General features: G+C 41.7%; 2 protein-coding genes across 3 annotated transcripts in view; one reads left to right on the top strand and one right to left on the bottom strand.

The window, feature by feature from the left end:
- The first annotated feature begins 1,255 nt into the window (after positions 1-1,255).
- On the top strand, positions 1,256-17,983 carry LOC308106042 (ADP-ribosylation factor-binding protein GGA1-like). 2 transcript variants are annotated; one of them, XM_080457048.1, is made up of 16 exons: positions 1,256-1,393; positions 2,527-2,611; positions 3,717-3,792; positions 4,876-4,974; positions 10,351-10,474; positions 11,075-11,175; positions 11,604-11,684; positions 11,811-11,948; positions 12,472-12,691; positions 12,853-13,080; positions 13,783-13,856; positions 13,965-14,080; positions 14,258-14,418; positions 14,800-14,969; positions 15,711-15,821; positions 16,463-17,983. In XM_080457048.1, the coding sequence occupies exons 1-16, from the start codon at positions 1,351-1,353 to the stop codon at positions 16,571-16,573; spliced, it is 1,938 nt and encodes a 645-aa protein (XP_080313174.1). In that variant the 5' UTR covers positions 1,256-1,350; the 3' UTR covers positions 16,574-17,983. The 2 variants fall into 2 exon arrangements, with proteins under 2 accessions (XP_080313174.1, XP_080313175.1); XM_080457049.1 differs by lacking the exon at positions 12,853-13,080.
- LOC308096003 (3',5'-cyclic-AMP phosphodiesterase 4C-like) overlaps positions 16,987-25,074 on the bottom strand; it is a gene marked incomplete at both ends in the record, with an annotated part of 20,317 nt that continues 12,229 nt past the window's right edge. The window contains 7 exons of the mRNA XM_080443244.1: positions 16,987-17,004; positions 20,408-20,806; positions 20,897-21,427; positions 22,511-22,693; positions 22,994-23,116; positions 23,525-23,679; positions 24,294-24,393. Coding sequence (XP_080299370.1) covers positions 16,987-17,004; positions 20,408-20,806; positions 20,897-21,427; positions 22,511-22,693; positions 22,994-23,116; positions 23,525-23,679; positions 24,294-24,393 — 1,509 coding nt within the window. The remainder of the gene's footprint in view (positions 17,005-20,407; positions 20,807-20,896; positions 21,428-22,510; positions 22,694-22,993; positions 23,117-23,524; positions 23,680-24,293; positions 24,394-25,074) is intronic.

Here is a 25,074-nt window from a genome sequence, read left to right on the forward strand (position 1 = left end):
TTATGTATTTGTCCCTAAACCCACTTGTGCCAGAGAGGGAGCCCCGTACCAGATTTGTGTTTAAGATATCTTCCAAATATTCCACATTTGATTTCAATTTGTTTATTTTTGAATAGCAGCGTCGCATTGCGACGCGTTGTGAGCGTGTAGATAGACTATTTTCAAATAGCCAATGTAGCCTATATATAGTGTAGGCCTATATAAATTATTAGTACACCTCATGTAGTATCCTATTGGTCCAGATTTGTTGAATTTATTTGGAATCTTCCATATAAATATCTTCTTAACTGAGGGAGGTTTCGTTTAAAATCCTGCAAGTTCAAGAAAGACATCTGTGTGAACTGTTCATTGTGTGAAATGTACCCAGAGGCAATGCTGCACTTATTTTGGAATTTTACCCACACTAACAAGTTTTAGAAGGATGCATCTCGGTATGTTGTTGAGAATGTTGACTCTGACTTTTGTCTTTACAGGAAAAATGTACTGTTTGGCTTCAATAATAATAATAAGAAGAAGAAAAACTAGGTATTCATTATTAATTTGATCGTTATTCTAGCTAAATTTCATATACATAAATCCAAATTTAGTCATTCACCAAAGAACGCTTTTTGTATAGGATTTCCCCTCTAGTCAGTATGAATACCTTGCTGATTCTTGCAGGGGCCCTCATACACGGTCATTTCGATTATGCATGCTCCTCATGGTATCACAACACCACCAAGGCCTTAAAAACAAGGCTTCAAACATCCCAAAACAAACTAGTAAGGCTACTCTTGGCCTCAAACACCGAACCCATCTAACCCCTGCTCACTTTGCTAGGATTGGATGGATTAGGGTTGAGGACAGAGTACAGCAATTTACAATGGACCTGGTCTTCAAGATACGCCACAACATGGATCCCCCTGTATTTGTCAAAATACTTCCAAAACGTAAATGAAGTCCACGATCATAACACCAGAGGCAGCTCCACAAATCATGTTCAACCCAGATTTGGCTCAACAAAGGGAATGAACTCGTTCTCATGCTATTCAACAAAAATGTGTAATGCCCTACCAAAAGGAGTAAAGGAGTGTATATATATATATATATATATATATATATATATATATATATATATATATATATATATATATATAGTGTATATATATATAATAGTGTATATAAAGTGCTCACTGCTCATGTTGCTTCTTTTGGGCATGTTTTCCTAGACCTGGTTGCGTGTTTCTCTCTCAGAATCTGGCAACACTGATTGACACTTCTGCAGTTGTCTGAGAGACAGACAGACAGCAACGGCGCTTATCACAGTTTAATAGACAGCATTTACTGCGTCTTGTTTGGCGACAGTCAGATATGGCGACCCATGGAAGCGGAGGAACATTAGAATCATGGCTCAGTAAGTTGAAGAAGTTGGAATCAAATGGCACACTGTGTGTGTGTTCGCTAAGTTTAGTTTTTGGATCCGACTTGATCACCCTTTTCTTTCTCTTACGCATTATCATGAAGCCTAGATTCAATGTCTATTGCAATAACTTGTCTTGAATACAAAGTAGCCTATGTAGCGTTGTGAACCGGTTTGGGCATAAATAAAAGGTTGAGTAAATGAGTAGGCTATAGGTCAGACGCGGGGCATAGCATAGGTCTATCGTATGTTCTCATATTATGGTATTTTACATTTGACAATAAAATACGCAGTTCTTCTTTGGGTTGCAACTTGCAACAGGAAGTTTCGCAGCTTTCATTTCTTGCAGTGTTGTCCGATAGGCTCTGTAACTCTGTTGTTGAGGTGAGATCTGTCTGTTGTGGGTGTGTGTGTGTGAGTTGCCTTTCGTTTCAGACGCAACTTTGCAGACAGTAGTTGCGTGGCCGCGGCTGATCTACAGCGCGCTGCTAGGAAGTGACAAACTGCTTTTGTAGAAACAGTCATATATAGGCCAGTGGTTCTCAAACTTTTTCTGTCACGACCCCCAAAATTATATGTATTTGGCCGCAGAACCCATCTTAAAATATTTTGTTCCAGGGACCCCCAGAAGCAAAGATTTGAGATACAAATGTCTGCTTTAAAAATATATATATTCAAAGGTTAGCAAAAATGTTCACGATTTTTCAAAAAATAGCAGTTCTAAAGCTCATAGTTCGGCACTTATGAGCTTGTATATCTGCTATTTTTGAATAGCCAAAGTATAAAAGGTTAAAGTGGTTAAAATTATTCTGACGCTATATTAATACATTTGGCTGGGGACAAAATTGGCTATTTTGTCCAAAATGTTACAAAAAATACATATATTTGAAATAAGTTTTGAATTAAGTAATGTAAGCCTATAGGCCTACAATGACTGGCTATAGGCCTACAGGTTTTGTAGCAATTGTAGAAATATTAGACCTTAATTGTCGAATGTTTAGGCCTACTTTACTTTACTTACAAATATTTTTTTAACAATGGGGGGATAGCGAGGTGGCCACTCTTCCTACCTGCTACCTTTCTGACTTCTCAGAGTTAAATGCTTTTTTTCTTGTCCTCTCTTCCAGACCAGGCCACAGACCCAGCTAACAAGGATGACAGGTGGGACTGTATCCAAGCCTTCTATGAGCTCATCAACCAGGAGACTGAGGGGTAAGCAGTTAAATAAATACTATTGAAAAACATTAACAGCACTTACATGAGCAGATCTCCAAAATGAATTAATAGGTGGATGCAGAACAGAACCACTGACTGGCTGAGTTCATCAGAAGAAGAGCAGATCTAAGAAATGGTTGCTTCAAAGCCACCATGATATTCAGTTATGTTGTCAGAGGTTGTCAGTTAGACTATTGTTCTCAGAAAATATTAAGACATAAGGAGGAACTCTAGATCAGTGGTTCCCAAACTGGGGGTCGGGAGCCAATTCTTTTGGGGGGGTCCCCAGATGTTTAGCTTAATGTACAATATCGTTGTCTCACTCAACAGTAAACAAACCAACTTACAGTATAAGTGTATACAATTTAATTACTTTTAAGACCCTTTTAATACCAAATTGGCCAAATTGTAAAATATTAAGAAAAAGGCAAACATTGTGAAAATAGACGATCTACAAGCTCACAACACGCACGAGGCGTTGTGAGCTGGTACTTTAGCTATTTTCATATTTATCTATATTTGTGGAACCGAGTCAGACTAAATGTAATGCCTACAATTCCGAGTGCTTGTTGTTGTTGTCAAATCTGAAAAGTTTGGGAACCCTTGCTCTAGTTTAGAACAACCTGTACAACCTGAACAACCTGTACTTCTTCAGGACACAAGTCTTACCCCAAAGCAGACTGTAAGTGAGATTTAAGTGGGGATAGTGATTCTACCTGGAGTAAACCCAGTGGTGTGTTCTAAGATTTTCATTCCCTGCACGTCATGCGCGTGGTCGTGGGTATACGCTAGCACGTTTTCAATGGATGAAATGGTTAGTAGAGGACTACGCTTGGCTACGAAAATCTTCTGCATGTCACACTACGTATATAGCGTAACATGTAAAACACACCACTGAGTAAACCCGCACGCATGCATGCACGCACACCCTTGAGAAAATTGAAACCTCACAACCACCACCAGTCATAGCAGTGTTGTAGTTTTTCATTTTCATAATTTCTTCGGTTTTAGTTAATTTTCATCCATTTTCAATTCCTTACATTATGACCTGTGTGATTATTAAATGTGTAGTGTTCATGTGAAGTCATTGTTGTCCTCTCAGACCCCAGGTAGCCACTCCTCTCTTGGCCCACAAGATCCAGTCTCCACAGGAGAGAGAGGCTCTGCAAGCTCTTACTGTAAGTTTTCTTTACAGTAAATAACATTGCTAATTCCAGTAATTTATAACTAATTTAGTTATAAATGATATGTACATTTTTATGGTGTATTTTTAACTATTCAGAATTAATGGTGTATATAGAAATATTAATGTGCTATTGAGTTTTAAAAAACCCATTATATTTTAATGTACTCCACATAAATAAACTAGTATGTCCCTTTTATATTTCAAATAGAAAAAGCAAAGAAGTAAAGCTGCCATTCATTTGACATGCATATTCGGAAAGACATTTGCATTTTCAAGCTTGCATTGAGGCCAGTGGTTTGAAAAGAACAATTCATTGAAATCAAAATGTCTTTATTTGGGGGTTATTGGGTGGCTTGCTGTTAAGAATGACTATCTGTTACTAATTTGTATCACATGCATCAATTCTTTGTCCATCCTTATCCTGACATCCTGCCTCCTGTGCTAGTAATTAATGAAGCAGGAGGAACTCTGAATCAGTTTGATTAGGGGAAATAATTTGTTTACCAACCTTTTTAATAGGGTTCATGCCTCTTTTATATTCTATCACAATATACACAATGTTGTAAGTATAGTGTACAGTTAAACTCCAGGATAATTGGACATAAATTCAGTTGTATGTCCCAGATTGTGTCAAGGGTAAAACAATGTGTGGCAGAAATGGCACAAAGGATTGCATTTAAATGATCAAAAATCAATTTGCACTGAGCCTGCTGACCATACAGTAGAATAGATCAAATAAAGTATTGTATTGTATCACTGTAAAACATCCTGAAGACATGCTTGTCTAGGCTAATGTCCCACATCATGTGATGCTTATAGATGGTTAACCAGGGACATTCACTGAGCTCTGTTATCTTGACTGTATGGAAAAGGAGACCTTTAGATTTATAAAGCAAGGTAGTTTCATTTATTTTTGTTATGAAATGTCTGTCTGTCTGTCTGTCTGTCTGTCTGTCTGTCTGTCTGTCTGTCTGTCTGTCTGTCTGTCTGTCTGTCTGTCTTTCTTTCTTTTTCTTTGTCATTTCTCACTACACAGTGTAACATCTGACAATGGTTTATCATGTATGTTTTGAAGGTTCTAGAGGCATGCATGAACAACTGTGGTAAGAGATTCCACCATGAAGCAATAAAGTTCCGCTTTCTCAATGAGCTCATCAAAGTTCTATCACCAAAGGTAATGCTAATCACAGGAAAACAATCTTCTTAACTGGAATTAATATGTTTTAACAAGCTATTTTTTCCAGAAGTGACCACAGACGTATCCAATTTCACCATTTATTTCCATTAGTAGGTGATGAACAGTGATAAATACAAGGAGTCTTTTGTCTTCTCTTGATTTGGCCTTCTGTGATTCCCAGTTAGGGATGCACTGATACCATCTTATCACTAGTGGTAATGTCCAATACTGAGTATTAATCTAGTTACTCAACAATATTAATACTAGTACTAATATACTTAAATAATTTGTATAGTGCCTTTTATACATAGGATGCTGCTCAATGTGCTTTACAGTAACAGTACTGAGAAATACAGTAGAAATAGACTATGTAAAAATGTACAAAAAGTTTAGTATGAATAGTTTAGCTTTGCAGTTTTATAGGAGTGTACATGCTTGGTACTGTAACAACATTAGTTGGGGATGTGTGTGTGTGTGACGCTCTGAGATGAAAAAGGTGAGAAGGGCCACAGGAACCGTTTCCCATGATCCTGCTTGACCTGACCTGTGCTGGGTTAGACTGGGGGCAGTGGTGGTGCTGTGTGTGTGTGTGTGTGTGTGTGTGTGTGTGTGTGTGTGTGTGTGTGTGTGTGTGTGTGTGTGGGTGTGGGTGTATGTGTGTGGGTGGGTGGGTTTGTGATGGTAAAATGATGGGGAATGAATCCTGGTTAGGTTAAGGCATACATTGGCAACTGGCGGCCCGGGGGCCACATGCGGCCCCCACCTTCACTTAATGCGGGTTAATAACAGAATGCATATATATTATTGATTTCAGCTGTTACAATTCCAAACATAACCCGCTTTAATTACTTCAGTCTATATTAACAGCTTAATGACTAGTATTACAATTCTATTGTCTTTTTTATGTCCAATGTATTTGTATTTAAGTTCATAAAGTTAACATAAGTATAACTAAATGCATTTGAAAATTAAATAGAAATGTTACTTTTCAGGATTCCAATGAAAAAATAATTCTACAAGCTCAAAACGTGTCACACTGCAACGCGTTTTGAGCTTGTAGATCGGCTATTTTTGCTACTTCTGTGTGACATAGAATGGCGAAGTACGGCATTAATTTACGAAAAAAGTTAAAATACGGAGATCAGAGGTGTCTATATGCAATGTGGCCCTCTGGAGTGAGTGTGGAAATATAGTGGCCCTCTCATCATCAAAGTTGCCCACCCTTGGGTTAAGGGAAGGGACGGTGGGATTGAGGAACTCCCCTGTTGGATACAGATCCTGGCTCAGTTAATAGGTTACAGTCACTTGGCCATAGGTGTGGTTGTACAGTATGTGATTGTATGTAGTCAGTAGATGAATAGGTGGTGGGTGGGATGTGAAAATGTGCAACACAGTATATCCATATTATATCGATATCATGATATAATGAGACTATATATCGTTTGGGATTTTGGATTGATTGATTGATTGATGTAGTTTATTTAGAAAGACATGAGAATAGTACATGACGGTACATAACAGTACATGGAAGTACAAATTCACAATACAAGGTCTACTAAACTGGAAACCCTCATTAAGCACTAAGCTTGTTTAAGATGAGAACCCCATGCACACAAATCATGATGAAATATAAGAGGCAGGCAGATATACACACTACTATACAGAATGTCATACAATCAGCTTTCAGGTTACTGGTATGACGAGAGAAAGAAAAAATATATATATATACAAAAGAGGAAAATGAAGGAGGGGGGGGGGGGTAGGGGGGGGTAGGTTAAGACTTAGACAGGGGCCATTTTCGAATTGCAGCCTCCTGAAGGTGTATCTTTAGGGCAGTTTTGAAAGTGAGTAGGGTTTTACACTCCTTTACTCCTTTTGGTAGGGCATTCCACATTTTTGTTGAATAGCATGAGAACGAGTTCATACCCTTAGTTGAGCCAAATCTGGGTTGAACATGATCCGTGGAGCTGCCTCTGGTGTTATGATCATGGACTGCATTAACATTTTGGAAGTATTTTGACAAATACAGGGGGATCCCAATGTTGTGGTGTATCTTGAAGACCAGGCCCATAGCAAGTTGCTGTACTCTGTCCTCAACCCTAAGCCATCCAATCCTAGCAAAATGAGCAGGGGTTAGATGGGTTCTGTGATTGAGGCCAAGAAGTAGCCTTACAAGTTTGTTTTGGGATGTTTGGAGCCTTGTTTTTAAGGCCTTGGAGGTGTTGTGATACCATAAAGTGCATGCATAATCATAATGACCTTGAATGAGGGCCCCTGCAAGAATCTTCAGAGTATTCTTACTGACTAGGCGATCAATCCTCCACAAATAGCGTGTTGTTTGGTTGACAATTTTGATCACTTTTTCGGCGTTTTTGTTACCAGAGAGGTTTGCCTCCAAGATGGAGCCCAGGTAGGTAATTTCATCCTTTCTTTGGATGACATCATCACCCACTTTGATCGTGAAACTCTCTGCCTTGCTAAGGTTAGGACTGGACCCAAAGAGGATGGATTCTGTTTTACCCAGGTGTAATGAAAGTTTGTTGTCAGAGAGCCAGATGCAGATCTTGTTGAGTTCGGAGCTGAGAGTTTTCTCAACCTGCAGCCTGTCCCTGTCCGAGACTAGCAGGGCCGAGTCATCTGCGAACAGGAACAGCTTGCAGTCGCAGGCCGATGACATGTCATTCACATATATCAGGAACAGTAAAGGTCCTAGTATACTTCCTTGTGGGACACCACAAGTCACAGGGAGGGGGGGGGACTGGGTGCCGTTTACTTCCACCACTTGCTCCCTCCCTTCCAGGTAGGATCTCATCCAGTTCACTGACGTATCATCAAAACCTATTGCTTTGAGCTTATTGATCATAATTGGGTGATTGACGGTGTCAAAGGCCTTCTGGAGGTCCAGGATGACCATGCCGCAATATTTGCCCTTGTCGACATCTTGTTTGATAGAGTCGTTCAAATAGAGAAGGCATGTGTCAGTGGAGTGGTTTGTTCTGAAGCCAGATTGGAATTTGTAGATTAGATTTTTTTCGGCAAGATACTTATCGACCTGTTCATAGACTATTTTCTCCATGACTTTCGAAATGGAGCTAAGAATAGAAATAGGGCGGTAGTTGCCAGGGTCTAATTTGTTTCCTTTTTTGTACAGAGGGGTCACCCTTGCTTTTTTGAAATCGTTAGGGACCCGTCCCTGTATGATGGAGAGGTTTATTATGTGGGTAATGATTGGAGCAATGGATGATATGGCATGCGTTGTCTTTTCCTGTTTTGAATCACTTATCACCATTTTGAATCACCCATTTAGACCTGAGGCCAATTCTAAAAACACCTTCTAAGACCTACCCTTTCAGTTTTCTGAAAACGTTTTTATAAGGAATTATGTTACTATATGTATAGCAACAACTAATGAGACACAGAGGTGGCTCCCGGATTGAAAGGTATAACAATGTATTGGTTACAACAGGTCTAAATGGGTTAAGGCCTATTTTCATACTTTCATACTTTTCAAAAATATTCCAGAATAGCAAAAAATAGCAGATCCACAAGCTCTAAGCGCATCACATCGTGACAGATCTGCTATTTTTGTGTTATAGCGAACCATGGAAAAGAATCAATTGCTTGGCCCATAGGCAAAGAGAGCCCCCTGCTGGTGAACATTTATGTAACTTTTTTTAAACCTGACGGTTTGGTTGCGGGGGCCTCAAAGTTTTGCTTAGTTTGAAGCCCTGTAATTGCTAAATCTCTTGCGGGTGGAGTATCATCCATCTCAAGTGTACATTATTTTAAAACTTTTAAGAAAATGTAGATTATGTTTAGATTTAGCTTTGGTCTAAAAATCATGTATAGATCCTTTAATTACTGCAGTGGACAGAACAAATGCAATTCATTATTCAGTAGATAACCTACTGGGTGTGGCCCCTTTTCCACCTTGTATCAGACCAACCCGATCTCACACAACTTAGTATACATTGTACGGACTGTCATTCCGTGCATAGCCGCCTCGCATCTCCTCCATTGACTAAACCATTTCGGAGACGCACAGTCTCAAGCGAACTGGAGCCACGTGAGGTACCACCAAGTGAGCTAAAGCAAACGAGTTGCCATCCCGAACGTTGCGACGTTCGCTTGAGCCTACTCAGCGCCGTTTGAGTTACAGTATATACCGATAGGCACAGAATCGTAAATCATGTTGTGGGGACTGTTCTGCTTCAGGGTTGCAACTTGCAACCGGTTACGCCCACCGCGGGACTTTTCGGGTTTTCTAGGCGGCTATCCACGGAATGACGTGCACTGAGTCCGTGCAATGTATACTAAGTTGTGTGAGATCAGGCTGATCAGACTGAACAGACAATAAGTCTAGTGTCTACAAAAGTCTTTTTTTTTTTTTTTTTAATGCTAGGGACCTATTAAAAAAAAAAAAAAAAATGTTAGGGACCTATTTCACTACATCAAGGCACAAACCTTTACCAGTACACAGCAAAATCCTCCATGTTAATTTAACTCTGAAAATGTAAAAACACTCTCTTTACACTCTCAGAGTTGAATTAACACTGAAGAGTGTTACACAGGATTCTGTGTACACAGGATGGAATCCAGCTTTCATTGAGTACATACTGCAGGAATAGGCCTTTGTTGTGTGTGATAAGCTTGTATACGTAGATCAACTTGCTATTGCCAAGGTTAAATGGAGATAACAATCACGCAAAACTATACTAGTTCTACTGCTTCTCAAATGTCTTTAGGAGTAGGGCATTCCATCATTTAGGGGCATTGTATGGAAACATGGCATTTACAGTTTACTTACAGGGGCCTTTGGGAATATTCAGCAAGCCAGCTGCTGTTCAGGTTAACACAGTGGGATATAACACAATAGAAATTTCTGAGACCAGCCTATTCAGGTTGCTTGTGTCCCCGGCATTAATATACCCCCCCCCCCCCCCCCCAGACAGACAGACTAACAGAACATCTGCAACATCCTGTTGCTAGTAGGTGTGTTTGGATGGTGTTGAAGTCAAATAAATCATTTTGACAGTGTTGTTGTCCTTGGTGCCCTTTGAAATCAACTATATTTGAGACTGGAAGCCAGTGGTATATTTTGACAGGTTACACAATGGTTGATCACAAGGAACATTTCTGATATGAAATCCTTCATAACATGGTAGCTAACCCACTGCTTTAGCATCAGTGCATCCCTATTTCCAATCTAACATTACCAAAATTATTTACACATAAAGTACATGACAAGTTCAGTCTTCTCTAAATATTATTTAAATGGAATCCATCTAATTCATATTAACTGAAAGATTAATTATTCTGCGATTTATGACATAACGGCATTCTGTGTTGAACCCGGTTGTTCTGTGTGAGCAGTATCTGGGTCAATGGAGTCCTCAGAAGGTCAAGGACAAAGTGATAGAAGTCCTCTACAGTTGGACTCTATGGCTCAAAGATGAACCCAAGGTCCAGGAAGCATACCGCATGCTAAAGAAACAAGGTTTGAATGTAAAACAACACTCACCAGTGCTACACTTGTAATGCACTTTCAAATATGTTTTTATACCTATTTAAGGTCTTGTACGTTAGTCCAGTGGTTTTGCAATTATTTGTGCCCACGGGACACAAAGGGCAAGTCCAAATCTGAAGGCACTCCTGTATTCATATCCATGCCTCTATCATTTCTATAACATATGTTTTCACTCTTATCACCCTGTACACATTTATTTTTCATTTACTAATGCCATATATTAAGTTTAACCATTTAAGCACTATTTAATACTTTAATACATTTATACAGTATGTATTTATTTATTTATTTTTACATTTGTGAAAACAAAATAAAAAAAATGTTTGCCTATAATGGCATGCCCAAAATATGGACACCAGGTTGAAGTGGTTAAAATGTTTTTTTTAGGGTACAGAATTTGCCTCTGGGAGGCAGTGATTCCCTTTTGGGAACCACTGCCTTAGTATGACCAGGAAATAGCAAATAGGTTGATGAACATTATTTTTACTGAACACACATAGTTGACACCTTATAGTTATATATGTTTCTCCCTCCCTCCAGAATAAAAGTATGTTTTCCTCCTTGGTTTAGGTGTGGTGAAGAAGGACCCAAAACTGCCAGACACTATTGTGATGCCACCCCCTCCACAGAGAAGTGCAGAATCTGTCTTTGACCAGGAGGAGAAGGCCAAGGTGTGTGTATCGTACAGTATGTGTGTGCATGTGCATTCGATTCGATTACAGTATGTACTACTTGTTTGCCATCTTCATGATGATCTAAACATTTGTAAAACTAGTGGACATTTGGATGGAAAGTAAAGTCATTTTGTCTGTATGTCTTTTAAATGTGCAACTATAGTGTGCCATAGCTTCAGTATTAGAATTAGGGTCATATTAAATTTAGGGTAGTCTCTCAAGATTTTCTGCTAACAGCAAAAACAAAGGGGGAAAATATTTTTTTTACCGCATGGGTTTCCCAGATTGAGTTTAGGGTAAAGTTAGAGGGTTATGGGGGAGCTTAGATAGGGCATTAATTTAGTCAATGGAAAGTAAAAATATGGAATAAGTAATGCAAAACCGTGTGTCTTTCTTCATGGTGCTAATCTTGGTTATTTCTTCAGCAATTAGCCAGATTATTGAAGAGCACCCGCCCAGAGGACCTGGAAGCCGCCAACAGACTTATTAAAAGCACCATGAAAGAGGTGAGCTGTGTTGTAGGGGCCGGGGGGATATCGGTAGTGGTGATGATGGTGGTGTGTATTGCTGATTGTTTGTGATTGTGTGTGTGTGCGTGTGTGCCTGTGTGCCTGTGTGTTTGTTTGATCCAGGAGCAGGATAAAGCAGAGAGAGAGTCAAAGCGTGTGTCTACTCTAGAAGAGGTGGAGACAAGCGCTAGGCAGCTTAGGGAACTATTGGACCAACACAGACACACTGGAGATTCATCACAACACATTGACCAATTGAAGGTAAAATGTTATATGTTTTTGTAGGAACAAACCAATCTAATTCAAGGCTATGAACTCTTGTTAGGGATAGGGTAAGGGTTTTAATTGGAGTTGAAGGAATGAATATTTGAAGGTTTAAAAACCCATGAATGAATCTTCAAAGCCTGATATGTGCTATAACCATCCAGCAAACATGTAGGTAACCCCTCCTCCTTTGTAACCATATATGTGACTCCACATTGAGGTGATTGTGTTTGTGTGATATATATATATATTGAGACTTTACTGTAGAAATACAAAAGTATAGAACATACGTTTCCATTCACAGCAACGCTGTGCCTCCGTGTCTAACACAGAATAGGAAGTAATAAATCCATGGAGGCCTCCATGACACGTATGTTCAATATGAAGATGCGTTGGTTATGGTACATATAGTGATAAGTAGGTGGCTGTGAACACAGAAGAAGGCGGCTTATTACCTACTGTATCTATCTATACTATGTTATATCCACGGCTCTGACCCATATCCCTCTCCTAACCTCAGGCCCTGTATGAGCGCTGTGATAGGATGAGGCCCAGCCTGTTCCGCCTGGCCAGCGACACGATGGATGATGACGTGGCGCTGGCACAGATCCTCGCAGCCAATGATGAATTAACGCTGGTAGTGAACGCCTATAAGTGCCAGGTGAAGAGAAGAGACTCTAGTGGCGCAGAAGGCAAAGGAAGTGCAAATGGAGAACAAACGGAGGAATGTAAAACCAATGGTAGGCCTATCAATCCTTCCATCCACACCGTCCGAGGCTACTAATTATTTAGTAGTCTCTGTGAATGAAACGCTGCACACACCATGTTTTGTTGTGTTCATTTTGGCTCTGACTGGTTCCTTGAGGTTGTAGTTTGATCCTCTCTCACTCCTGTACTACAGCTCCCACAAGTCCTAGAGAGGTTAAGAGCTATCACCTCATCGACTTGTCAGCACTGGACTCTCCACAGCCTCACAGGAGATCCATTTCACCCTCTGACTTCACTACCTGTGACTCCTCTCCACTGTCCTCCTCTCTTACGTTTACCTCCTCTTCTGTCACCCCTGCTGTCCATTCTCACCTGGAAAGCACCTTCTGTTCACCGACTGACCAGGGAGTCATAGAACTAGGTACAGCAGCATGCACCTCTATCAGATTCCTTGAGCTTGAGTTTAAGAAGTAACTTGTTGGCCATTCAGATTTCAGGGGTGGCCCCCCTGACGCTGTTGGAAAATCCCTGTATGAATATAGCGTTCACTGGGGGAGATCCTTGTTAACAGTCATGTTAATCTATGAACTTAAATTGTTGATCAAATACTATTTTCAAGTTGCCTGTGTGAATAAATAAGGCAATGGGTATGTGATAAACTAATTATCACCCGGCATTTGTCATTTCCCTCGTTGGAACCATTGGGACTGGCTTGCTGTGGTTCAGGTTGATATGCCAGCGCTCATTTTAATAATCCTGTTGTGAGCTGGTGACTGTAGGGTGGTAGATATAAGATATGTGCACACCATTACTGCTGACATTTATTTGAGCAAGTCACTATACCACAAATCGTCTCTGCACTAGAGTAGAGTTCTCAAATTCTGCCCGAACCCGACCCTACCCGACCCGAAGTTTTTGGGCCGGGCCGGGCATTATATTTTATTTTGATGAAATGTATTTGTGTACAAATTTTAGTTACATGCATGACAATGGACTGATCATGCAATGTGCATTCATCAGGTTTCCTCCAACTTACTACATCTTACTTAAAAAAACTGATGTTTGATTTAGTTCTGTTGTTCTCTTAAGTAATGTGTTTGATGGCCATTTGGTGTCATTACAGGTTTTGATAATCTGGTCTCAAAACCCAACCAAACTCCAGTTACTCCAAAGACACACTATGAGGAATTAATGGAGGTGAGATTTGACTTGGAATCTGGTTTGCCAGCACAAAGAAGTTGAATTCTTGTTTTTGTCGTTAGAGAACTTGAATGCTTGTTTGACAGAAGCTCTCCTTTCTATCAGCTCAGTGGATGTGTCCATATGAACAATGTTCATGAAAATGAAGGGAGTGACCATTTTCTGAGAGCCCGTGGATGTGGAGGGAACACTGTCTCCACAAACTCCACAAAGGATGGATGGTAAACGGACATTCATTATGTATACAGTGCCTTTCTAATCTTCTAACCATTCAAAGTGCTTTAAAATGTATGCTTCCCATTCACACACCAAAGGGGTAGTCATCCATGCTTGTCGGAGCAAGTGGGGGGTCAGTATCTTTGTCCAATGACAATCGACTCTGTCTTTTGTCTTTGTAGGTCACTCGCTCAAGATCTGTCTTTTACCTGGTCAGGATCACCATCTAAGACACAGAAACAAGAAATGGAGATGTCACTGTCTCCTGTGAAAGTGGAGGAGAGCTTGTGCCTTCAACAACCCCTAACAGGCATCTGTGTTCCATTGGAGACAATCAAACCAAGTGTGTTCCCTGATTTAAATGTACATTTAAAGGATTTAGAGGCATTGTCGGTAATATGTTTATTACCGACAAGGACCATTTTCCTGTTAATGGCTCTACTTTCAGATTTTGTGTTCATTCAAATTATTTCTGAATCCATTAAGACATTACAGAATATACACTACAGTACCTGAAACATTTGAGACAATGTTGGCTAAACCTCATTGCATGGTTAATATTTCATGGATGTTTGATTTTAAATCAATATTTTCAAATCAATGTATGATGGATTAAAGCACAACTATAATGTAACTGAAAAGAAAAGAGTCTGCAAGGTGATTTTCATACTGTACTGAAATGAAGCCAATGACTTGCTATTTTTTTTTTATATTGTTCTTATAGGTCAGTTAGAGCCAATCACAATATATGACCAGGGTGGGGTCCATGTTTCAATCCACTTCGCCAAAGACCCTCCTCCAGAACACCCAGGTATTGCTGTGATGGTCATCTCTACCGTGAACACCTCTGCCCTTCTAGTAACAGACCTCCTGTTTCAAGCTGCTGTTCCGAAGGTAACAAGATCATTAAACATTAAACAACATTCAAATTATCAAAAATATGTGTAGTCCTATTATAAAAATAGAAATTATCTCAAGACACTAGGAGAAGCCTGACTTGTGGTACAGTTCTCTGGGTTGGGGGGGGCCATCTGAGAAAGAGAGAGAGAGAGAGAGAGAGAGAGAGAGAGAGAGAGAGAGAGAGAGAGAGAGAGAGAGAGAGAGAGAGAGAGAGAGAGAGAGAGAGAGAGAGAGAGAGAGAGAGAGAGAGAGAGAGAGAGAGAGAGAGAGAGACAACAGTAATAACAACACCAGTAACAACTACGTATAACGACAACAATAACGATAACAGCTGCTAAATTAGAAATCTTTAGTGGTATTCCATGGAAATCCGCTGGATCCGCTGCTGGTTGGTTTGCATTGCAGCCACGATCCACAGGAGCCGGCGAAATGAGAAAGCACAAAAACTCTGAGGAAGAGGTCCATGAAAGTTTAGTTAGTGCATGCATTAATGGAAGAGAGTGTAGAGGTATGTGGTTCAGATTAGTAAGGTTCAGTTCCTGTTTATTTTGTGTATATGTCTGTTTGTTTTTGGGGGAAAAAGGAAGAAATCCATGTACATGAACAGAAATGTGTAACCCTATCCTGTGCTTCACAATAAAAAATATTTGAAACAAATGTAACAGTCCTTTTATCTCCTTTCTAATAAGAAATAACATTAACAATCACTCCTTGGTTTGTTTATCTGTTATCCAGGTCATGTCAATGAAACTGCAGCCCTCATCAGCAACACACCTACCTCCATATAATCCCCTGCTCCCTCCAGCTGCCATCTCCCAGGTGCTATTGTTGGCCAATCCCCAGAGGGTGAGTTTGGCTGTACTGTAGTTAACCACTTAAAGGGGAAGTTCACCCACAAAAGGACTTTATTTCTATCGTTTACTCATCCCATGATGTGTTGAATACAAGGAGAAGTTTTGTTTGTATAACATTAGCTTTATAGTGAATGAAGAATCCAAAAACAATTTTTTTTTTTTATGAATTAAAGTAAACGGCGGTACAGTTAACAACAGCAAAACAGCAGATCTAGATCTATAAACTCCAAGACAACGCTCATAGTGTGATCCCAAGTGTCTTCTCCTAGACTTATATTGCTATGTTCAAAACACAGCCTTATGTTGATGAAAGATTTGGGTTTTTTCACTTCCGGTTCAAATCTGTGACATGCACGAGCGAAAAACACACCTGGGATTCAGCTGGTGCTTATTCACATGCACGCGAGTGCCCAGGCACGTGTGTCATTCGTGCATGGAACGATTTAGCCCCCAAGTAGTTTAAACGTTTGTTTTCTTCTATGGTTATATTTTGGAAAGGTAAACATCTCTAGATTTAGCGAGAGGCTAAAAATACATTGTTCTCCCTTCATTGACCTAGTGATACATTCAATCTTGACCCTCTCCTTTTCCTTCACTTATCCTTTTCCCATCCTCTGTACACCTTGTTTACAGTGTAAGGTGCGCCTACGATACAAGCTGACCCTAAACCATGGAGACCAGCAGCTTGGTGAGACAGGAGAGATACATAACTTCCCTGACTGGGTCTCTTTGGTGGGCTTCTAAGAACCTCATAGATCCAGCTTCTCTATGGAGATCCTGATTCCACCGTGTGTGTGTGTGTGTGTGTGTGTGTGTGTGTGTGTGTGTGTGTGTGTGTGTGTGTGTGTGTGTGTGTGTGTGTGTGTGTGTGTGTGTGTGTGTGTGTGTGTGTGTCAATTGTGTGTCAAGTTTCAATCCCTTGTCTGATGTGAGCTTATGTTCAGTATAATGTACATATACATCTCAGTGAGTGTCTGATGTATGGGGTGTGTAAGAAAAGTAACAGGACTGTGGCAGCCACGCTCATCTCTCAATGTTAATTGAGTAACCGCTTATGTCACTGTGTTGCGCAACATCTCACTATTCTGCTATAATATTGTTCCCTTCTCTCACTCTGTGCTTCTTTTCCAGGCTGTTGTGTAATTACACTGCTGCTGTTACCCTCCGCCACGTAACTGGAGGTGGCACAAACATGGAGCAAAGAATCAATTTGAAATGCCTGCTTAAGTTGGAGACAGAGGCTCTGTCTCTTGGTTTCCGGGTCGTACTGGAAGGGTTAGGGTTAGGGTAACCCTAACCCTAACCCTAATCCAACTTAACCAGGAATTTCAAATCGTTTTTTTGCTCCATGTTTGTGCCACCTCCAGTTGCGTGAGATGTTGCGCAATCCAGTGACATAAGCGGTTACTCAATTAACATTGAGTCACGAGTGTTACTTTTCTTACAAACCTCGTATGTTTCCATGTACACGTAGCTGTTCACCTATGTATTTATTTGCAACTGCTTGTGTGTGCTAGGCTATGTAACATTTATCAAGATCTATACGAGGTACAAATGGGGTCATTGTTTTTTAATTAGTATTAGTTATTGCATTTTGTACTTCGCCTCAAAGATATATAATGATGTTGCAGGAAGTGGCCTCATTCATGTAAGAATATTCCAGTGGCGTTTTCTCCCTCACCTGGGCTATTATAAGGTGATAAAGTTTTATAATACGATGAAAGACAACTCAGTGCCAGTGCTCTGATGCCAAACGACCAACGTACCAAGGTTCCCTGTGAAACTCCAGATCAAGAACCAGTTTTTAAATATTAAGTACTCATTTGAGTCATAGTCAGGCAGGCACCCTGGCTATTGACCCTGATTCAGTAGTCTTCTGATAATTGAATGAATATAGGGTTGGTCAAAGCATGCTCTGTAACCTTATCATCTGCTCTCCAGTGAGACATCTTGCAACAGCTTTCGTCTTGATATTACCAGATTTCCGCAGGTTTGCCGCCAAAGATTATGCTTAAGGCTTGTGGTGGGAAAGTTAAGATGTCACAATGTCCACTTGAATATATGATGAATTGCCTGTTGAACAGACCATTCTTTTAAATGCCATGTGTGCCTACAATACGTAACTTCAGCCATCAATAAAAATGCTGTTTGATATATTTGGACACTGAGTGTTATTACACAGAAAATCCTCAGTGTTCATTTAACGCTTATTTAGCAGTTTAACGACAGAGTAACTATTCAATTTAAGGGACAAGTCCGGACTAAAATAACATGGCTTTTTTCCTACTTATATTGATTCCAAATGACTGGCCATTGGGTCTATTTGCAGAATTTCCCCCGTTGTCCAGTTTCCCCAGCAGCCGCCATAGCATAGAGTGGAGCCCATAAGCTACTTATCTTAGCTATTTGTTGCGGTCAAAAGTGTTTTTATTTTTTCATTAATCTGTTATTAGTTGTCATTACACACGCATCCATACCTTGGTTGTCCCACACAAGTCGCCACAGTCTAGTTAATCATGTTTTGGGATGAGCGTTCGGCACAACCGCCAATCAAAGTGACTGTACTGGCCAATCACAGCGTGTCTTTTTTTTAAATATACGCCATTGGTCTACTTAGCAGACTACGGCGGCTCGCGGCCAATCATTTGGGATCAATATAAGTAGGAAAAAAACATTATTTTAGTCTGGACTTGCCCTTTAAGGATCCTTGGGGTGAAAGGATCTGAGGTAGTGAAAACAACACCCGCACTGGTCAACTTAATTTAGATTTTCATTGATCAATCATTTATTGTATGACATCAGCAGATTAAAATACATGTTTATTATGTACATATATGTAACAGGGGTGTTAGATAAAGTGCCAAATACAGGTTTTACTAAAAGGAAAAAAAGAAAATAAGAGAAAAAAAAAATAAGGAAATGGTGGAAGACCATCACACCCCCAACCATGGTCCCATTGTACATTGCTTCATAGAATGAGTAGCCAACTGGCTAGAGTGATCTGATACAGTAGGTTTGTTATGATCCATCCTGGAATCAAAGTCACATTCTGGGAGCGGAGAAACAGTCATGATGACTCAACAGACGTCATTATGGTGGATGGAATACATGGGGAATCCATCGTGAAGCAACAGCGACACTTAAGCCTGATTTATACTTGGGTGAAATTGCACATATTTATGACGGACGTGTCACGTGACGCTTGTTCCCTGAAGCATAAATCAGGCTTTAATAAGTTGACCACTTAAGTTGTGTTGCAGACGCTTCCAGTGGAAGGAGAATAAACAGCCCTGTCGTTCACACATGTGTGTTGTTAGAGTAATCCAAATGACCAGTAGTCTCAGAAATCCAGCATTTAGGGTTTTAAGGTTAGTGTTTCAGGAGTGTGAACTGTTCCTAGACCGAAGCCTAAAGATGCAGCACTGGTCTCACATGGAAATATCATATTTGTTCCAAAGGTTCAAGACTTTTTTGCTTTTTTACTTTTCCGACAAAAATGGAAGAATAGTTAAGTTTTAACAAGAATCTTGAGTTAATGGTCGAAACAGAGTAATCCTGTATCTTCCTGTGTGTGTGTGTGTGTGTGTGTGTGTGTGTGTGTGTGTGTGTGTGTGTGTGTGTGTGTGTGTGTGTGTGTGTGTGTGTGTGTGTGTGTGTGTGTGTGTGTGTGTGTGTGTGTGTGTGTGTGTGGTCTATGAGAGTGAGAGGGGAGAGATTAGAATGTAGTAAAGAGTAAAGAGAGAGAGTAAACTATAATAGTCCATGAGATCAAAAATAAGTTTTGCATGCTGTTGTTTGAATGTATGTTCGTGAGGTTTTAGATTCTAGGGTGCTACAAAAGGTTGATAAAACAGGTTCCCTTCATCGCCCATATCCCTATGGCAGTGGTGAATGTACATATGCTAGGTGATGAAGGCTCATCTTTCCCCAGGGACAAAATACCTGGAAAAACCTGCATGGAATCGTTTTAGTTACGTTAAATACAGTGCAACATCTGGCTGTCCAGGCAGGCCTATGCAAAATCTCCTTTTGTTGTGGTTGTTGTTGTTGCTGGAATTCACATCTTCGACAGCTCTCAACTCAACGTGTTGGTTAGCGGTAAAGGTGACATCAATAAGTCAGCACACAAAGACTTCCCACCAAGCACCTCTTGGGATAAGCAGCACAAATGCTGTATGACCGAGAGACAAAGCATCCTCTGGTGAATGGGTGGAGGAGGCGTCTTTATTCCTCATCTACATTTCTTCCACTAGCACAATGTTATTCTGTACTTATCACTCTCTCTCTCTCTCACACACTCACACATTCTCTCGCTCTCCTTCACCCTCCCATAACCTTGTGTCTTTAGTCCGACTGCCTAGTTTTTCAAACCTCTCTCTTCTTGTTGTCTCTTGTTGTTCATGAGTGAGTGAGTGACTAACCATCCTCCTCCTCTTTCCCTTCTTCCCCTGCCCCCTCTTCCTCCTCCTCCTCCTCCTCCACCACCACCACCACCACCTCCTCCTCCTCCTCCTCCTCCTCCTCCTCCTCCTCCTCCTCCTCCTCCTCCTCCTCCTCCTTCTCCTCACCATCCTCTACTTGCTCGCCCCCCTCTTTCACCTCTGCCTCCTCTTCATCTTCTTCATTCTCCTGCATTTCTCCCGCTTCATTGTCACAATTCTCATCCTCCTCACCTTCTCCTCCCTCCTCCTGTTCTCCATTCTCATCTGCCTCGTCCTGCTCTCCCTCCTCCATCTCTGCATTCTCCCCTCCATCTCCTTTCTCCTCCTCCTCCTCCTCCTCCTCCTCCATCACAGCCGCTTCTTCTTCCCCCTGCTCATTTTCATCATTCTCATCTGTGCCTCCTCCTTCCTTCCCTTCAGGCTCCCCCTCCACCTCTTCTTGCTCTACGCTCTCGTTCCCATCCATCTCCTCTGCATTCACCTCCTCCTCCTCCCTCTCCTCTCCCTCTGCCGTCTCAGTATCCTCCCTCTCTTCCTCCTCCAAGTCGCACACCTCCTCCTCCTCCTCCTCCCCCCCTTCTTCCCTCTCGTCCTCTGTCCTCTCTCCTGTGATCTCGCACTCTACCGCCTGGTCTCCCTTCTCCTCGTCTGCTCCTTCCTCCGCCTCGTGCGCCTCCTCCCCCGTCTGGTCTTCATCCTTCTCCCCTACACCATCTTCCTCCTCCTCCTCCTCCTCCTCCTCGTCCTCACCACCGCCGTCCCCGTTCTGTTCATTGTTGTGGTTCTCCTCGTCGTCCTCGACCTCCTCCACGCCGGCGTCCTCGTCCGTCGCCTGGTCTCCCTCCATCACGTCGTCGTCGCAGTTGGCGTTCCGACTGAGTGAGCACCTCCTGCCGCCGCCGGCGTCCACGTTGTTGCCCAGAAGGTGCATGTTGTTGTGGTTGTTGTGCTCCAGGTCCTCCAGCGTGAGTTCGAACTGGAAGCGGTCGCGTTGCAGCAGGTGTTTGTCCGGCGGCGGCGAGGGCGACTGGGGCATGGCGCCCTGGTACCACTCCCTGTTCTCCTCCAGCGTGTCCAGCAGCTCCTGGGCGTCGGGGTGCACCAGGTCACCCCACGTCTCCCACAGTGGGTGGACGATGTAGTCGATGAAGCCCACCTACAGAAGAGGAGGGGAGGAGGGGGGGGGGGGCGTGGGGGCAAGGTCTTAGTAGGAATTATAAAAGTTTAACTTTTTTTTCCAAGTATGGTCATATCCGGCCATCCATCCATCACTTTGGTCCCAAAGAACATAGCTAAAAATATACAGGTCAGTTTGCCATGATACTCTCTGAGCGCATTCATGCTCCCCAGAGTATGAATCCTTCTGATTTTGGTGACCCCAATGGTTAACCCATTTAGACCTGGAAAGGTCATTTTATATTTTTACCACTTTAACCATTATTTTATACTTTGGCTATTCAAAAATAGCAGATCTATGAGATACCAGAGTTGTGGCTCTTTCGGAGCGGGAACTTTGGGGGGGTGGGAGGGGTAACATACATTCACTGTTTTTGTATGCCCTTTGTTATAGACCTGTATGTAAAAATATAAGAAAAAAAAAAAAAAGCAGATCTACAAGCTCATAGCGCGCCACTCGGTGCCGCAATACGAGCTTGTAGATCTGCTATTTATGAAAAAACATGAAAATTGGCGCAAATCTTTGAATATATATATATTTAAAGCAAACATTTCTAACTCAAATCTTTGCTTCTGGGGGGTCCCTGGAACAAAATATTTTGAGATGGGGTTCCGCGGCCAAATACATATAATTTTGGGGGTCCTTGAAATGAAAAAGTTTGAGCACCACTCATATAGCATCATATGTTTTAGGATTTAGAAGACATTTTGTAGAATCGGCCTCAGGTCTTAATGGGTTAATGGATGGATTGCCAGACACTTTGATGAGTGCACTTGCTGAGCATGGTGGATGAACCCAAAAAGTTTGAGGGGTCCCATGATATAGCCTCCAGCGCCACCCTCGAGCCAAAATGTCAACTTTTCCCCACACTGCAGACACTGCAGCCTTTCACAGTCTAATTGGCAGATTGCAGGATATAAACCCTATACCCATGGCTCTTCCTCTAGCCTCCTTCAGTGAATATTAAAGACACATGATGACATGGTATAGTATGAAAGAAAACACTGTGCGTGGGGGTTGGGGGTGGGGTGAGAGAGAGCGAGACAGATGGACAAATGTTACCTGGTTCTTCTCCACAGAGGCTGTGTGTTTGTCACACATAGCACTGATCTCCATGCCTTTCTCCCTTTCCTTGTCCCCCTGTCTGAAGAACTCCTCCATAATTCTCTCTGTCCATTGTCTGTAGATTGGCAGAGACTTGGTGGGGTTGCTCAAGTCTGCACAGTGCACCATGTTCCTTAATACCTTCACACATTAACAATATTACATATAACATTAGCAATGCAATACAACACAATACAATACAATACAATAAAAATAAAGCTTACATTTCAATTGGGTGTAGGGGGTGGTAAGGGACCTGGATATTGGATAGGGGGCACTGGCCCCAAAAGGTTGAGAAACACTGCCCTAGTGGGTTGACCTATCAGTCTGAAATTGTACATGGGCATTGGCCATTGGCATCAGGTACTTGTGTGCAGTAAAACGTGCAGATGTCTTAATTACAAAACGGTTTCATCAATAGAACTTTTTCACAGCGGTCACCTGTATGCGTTCTGTGTAGTGGTCCAGGAGCAACACACCGGAGCTGGTCACCTTCTTGGTCTCCACCATGGTCTTCAGGTCAGCCATCAGGGTCATGTGCTTTGACATGTCAGTGGCCAACACCTAGAGGGAGACAGAGAGCAGGAACAAGAGTTGCGAGAGGTGAAAAGTAGGCCTACAGATGAGATGAATCAGGTCAGAATCAGTTCAGGAGGAAAGTAATTTATGCTTTTCTTGAGTAAAAATAGCTATAAAAAGTATTATTCCTATACTGGCACCTCCCTATGTATCATCTTTGAGGATCACGGTAACATTCCCTGGGCACTGTTTCTGACTTTGTTCCCCATTATATTGGTTGTAACATCAAGCTGGAAAAATGTAATGCATACAGTATTCTACAGGAGTTGCTCTGGGTGATGGCCTCAACTAAAAGCCTAAAATAGAAATGTAAGTCAAAACTCTGCAGTAAAACTGCTTCCTGAATTGAGCTCAAAGTTAACTGATGCGGCTGTGATGTGACGCTTCTCTAACCATGTCGATAACGAGCTTGCGGAGGCTCTGGCGCTGTCGCTTGGTGAGGTTCTGAAAGATGTCACAGTTGTCCTGGTGCAAAATCTTGAAGCCCACAGCCAGGTGATGGTTCTCCAGGACCGCCTCATCATTATACATAAGAGCCAGCTCAGAGTCTGAGGAGGGGAGGGACATGTTGTGACATAGTGAGGAAAAGGGAAAGGGAGAAAGCTAAGAAGGGAAAATATAGTGTCAAGATAAGGAGGAGGCCAGGACAGGATATCACAAACAAGCCATTTAATGATGCACCTACAGATAAAGTGGTTATCTAAGTGGGATCCTTGGAGGGTGTGTGTTCAAGCCAAATGAGAAGATGAATCACTATTAATTAAATACGAAAACATTTAAGAGTGACTAGTCTAACAATATGTTTCAATGGTGTCTCCACCATGCTTTCACTATGAATCATTATCGTGTGTACAATTATGTTTTTTTAATTCTATTTAAATCTCTGGGACAGAATCATTTGAAATGGGGAGAAATACAATTATGTCAATCCGATACATGAAAACTTTGAGGTAATTGTGGAGTGATGTTCTGTGTGTGTACATGTGTATGTGTGTCTGTGTGCGAGTGCGAGTGTGTGTGTGTGCGTGTGCGTGTGTGTGTGTGTGTGCGTGTGCGTGTGCGTGTGCGTGTTTGGGGCTGTGTGTGTGCGTGTGCGTGTGCGTGTGCGTGTGCGTGCGTGTGTGTGTGTGTGCGTGCGCATGTGTTTTGAGCATGCACTCACTGGTGTTGATGAGGAACTGGTTGGAAACCCCAGGGTGATCTACATCATGAATAGCTGCCGCGAACAGAGCTGCAAGGATCTCCAGATCAGTGAACACAGCCTGGGATTGGAGCATGGTAGTACACAAGGGTAGCGACAGAGTGAGGGTGGAGTATACAGGGGTAGCAATAGAGTGAATAAAAGAAAGAGCAAATTAGTGATTTCATACACCTGCTCTTGCTTGATCAGATATTTTTCATTCACACTCAAGGCATAGCAATAAGTGGTTAAGTTTGTTAAGTTTAGTACACATTAACACTGACTTATTTATTTCTCACTTGATGTTTGATGTGGCATTTGAATGAATTAAAGACTTCAAAGACGAATGATTATTACAAGACCGGTGCCCATTGGAAACGATGCAAGTTGGTCCCACTGGGTTATGCAATACCCATTGTACCCGTGGTCAGAGTCCCCGTTGTACCCATCTGTCTGCCTGTGTCCCTTTTATGCCCATATATTGAGGTCCCTGATGCCATCAGTATATCGTCGCTGTTGGCCGGAAACCTCATATATCCAAAACTGTTACTTTTCAGGATTCCATTTTTTTTGTTGCAAAAGTAGCAGATCTACAAGCTCAAAACATGTTGCTTTGAACCACGTTTCGAGCTTGCAGATCTGCTACTTTTCCTCCTTTTTTTTTGAAAGATTAGTTTTTGGCGGGGACATAGATTGGTGAAGCAATAGGAAGCGGCGCTGGAATCCAAGCGCCTGGGTTTGGATCCGCCCTTCAAGACCATCG

This window comes from Gymnoscopelus braueri (assembly GCF_963280865.1).
Source record: "Gymnoscopelus braueri genome assembly, chromosome: 2".
Lineage (NCBI taxonomy): Eukaryota > Metazoa > Chordata > Actinopteri > Myctophiformes > Myctophidae > Gymnoscopelus > Gymnoscopelus braueri.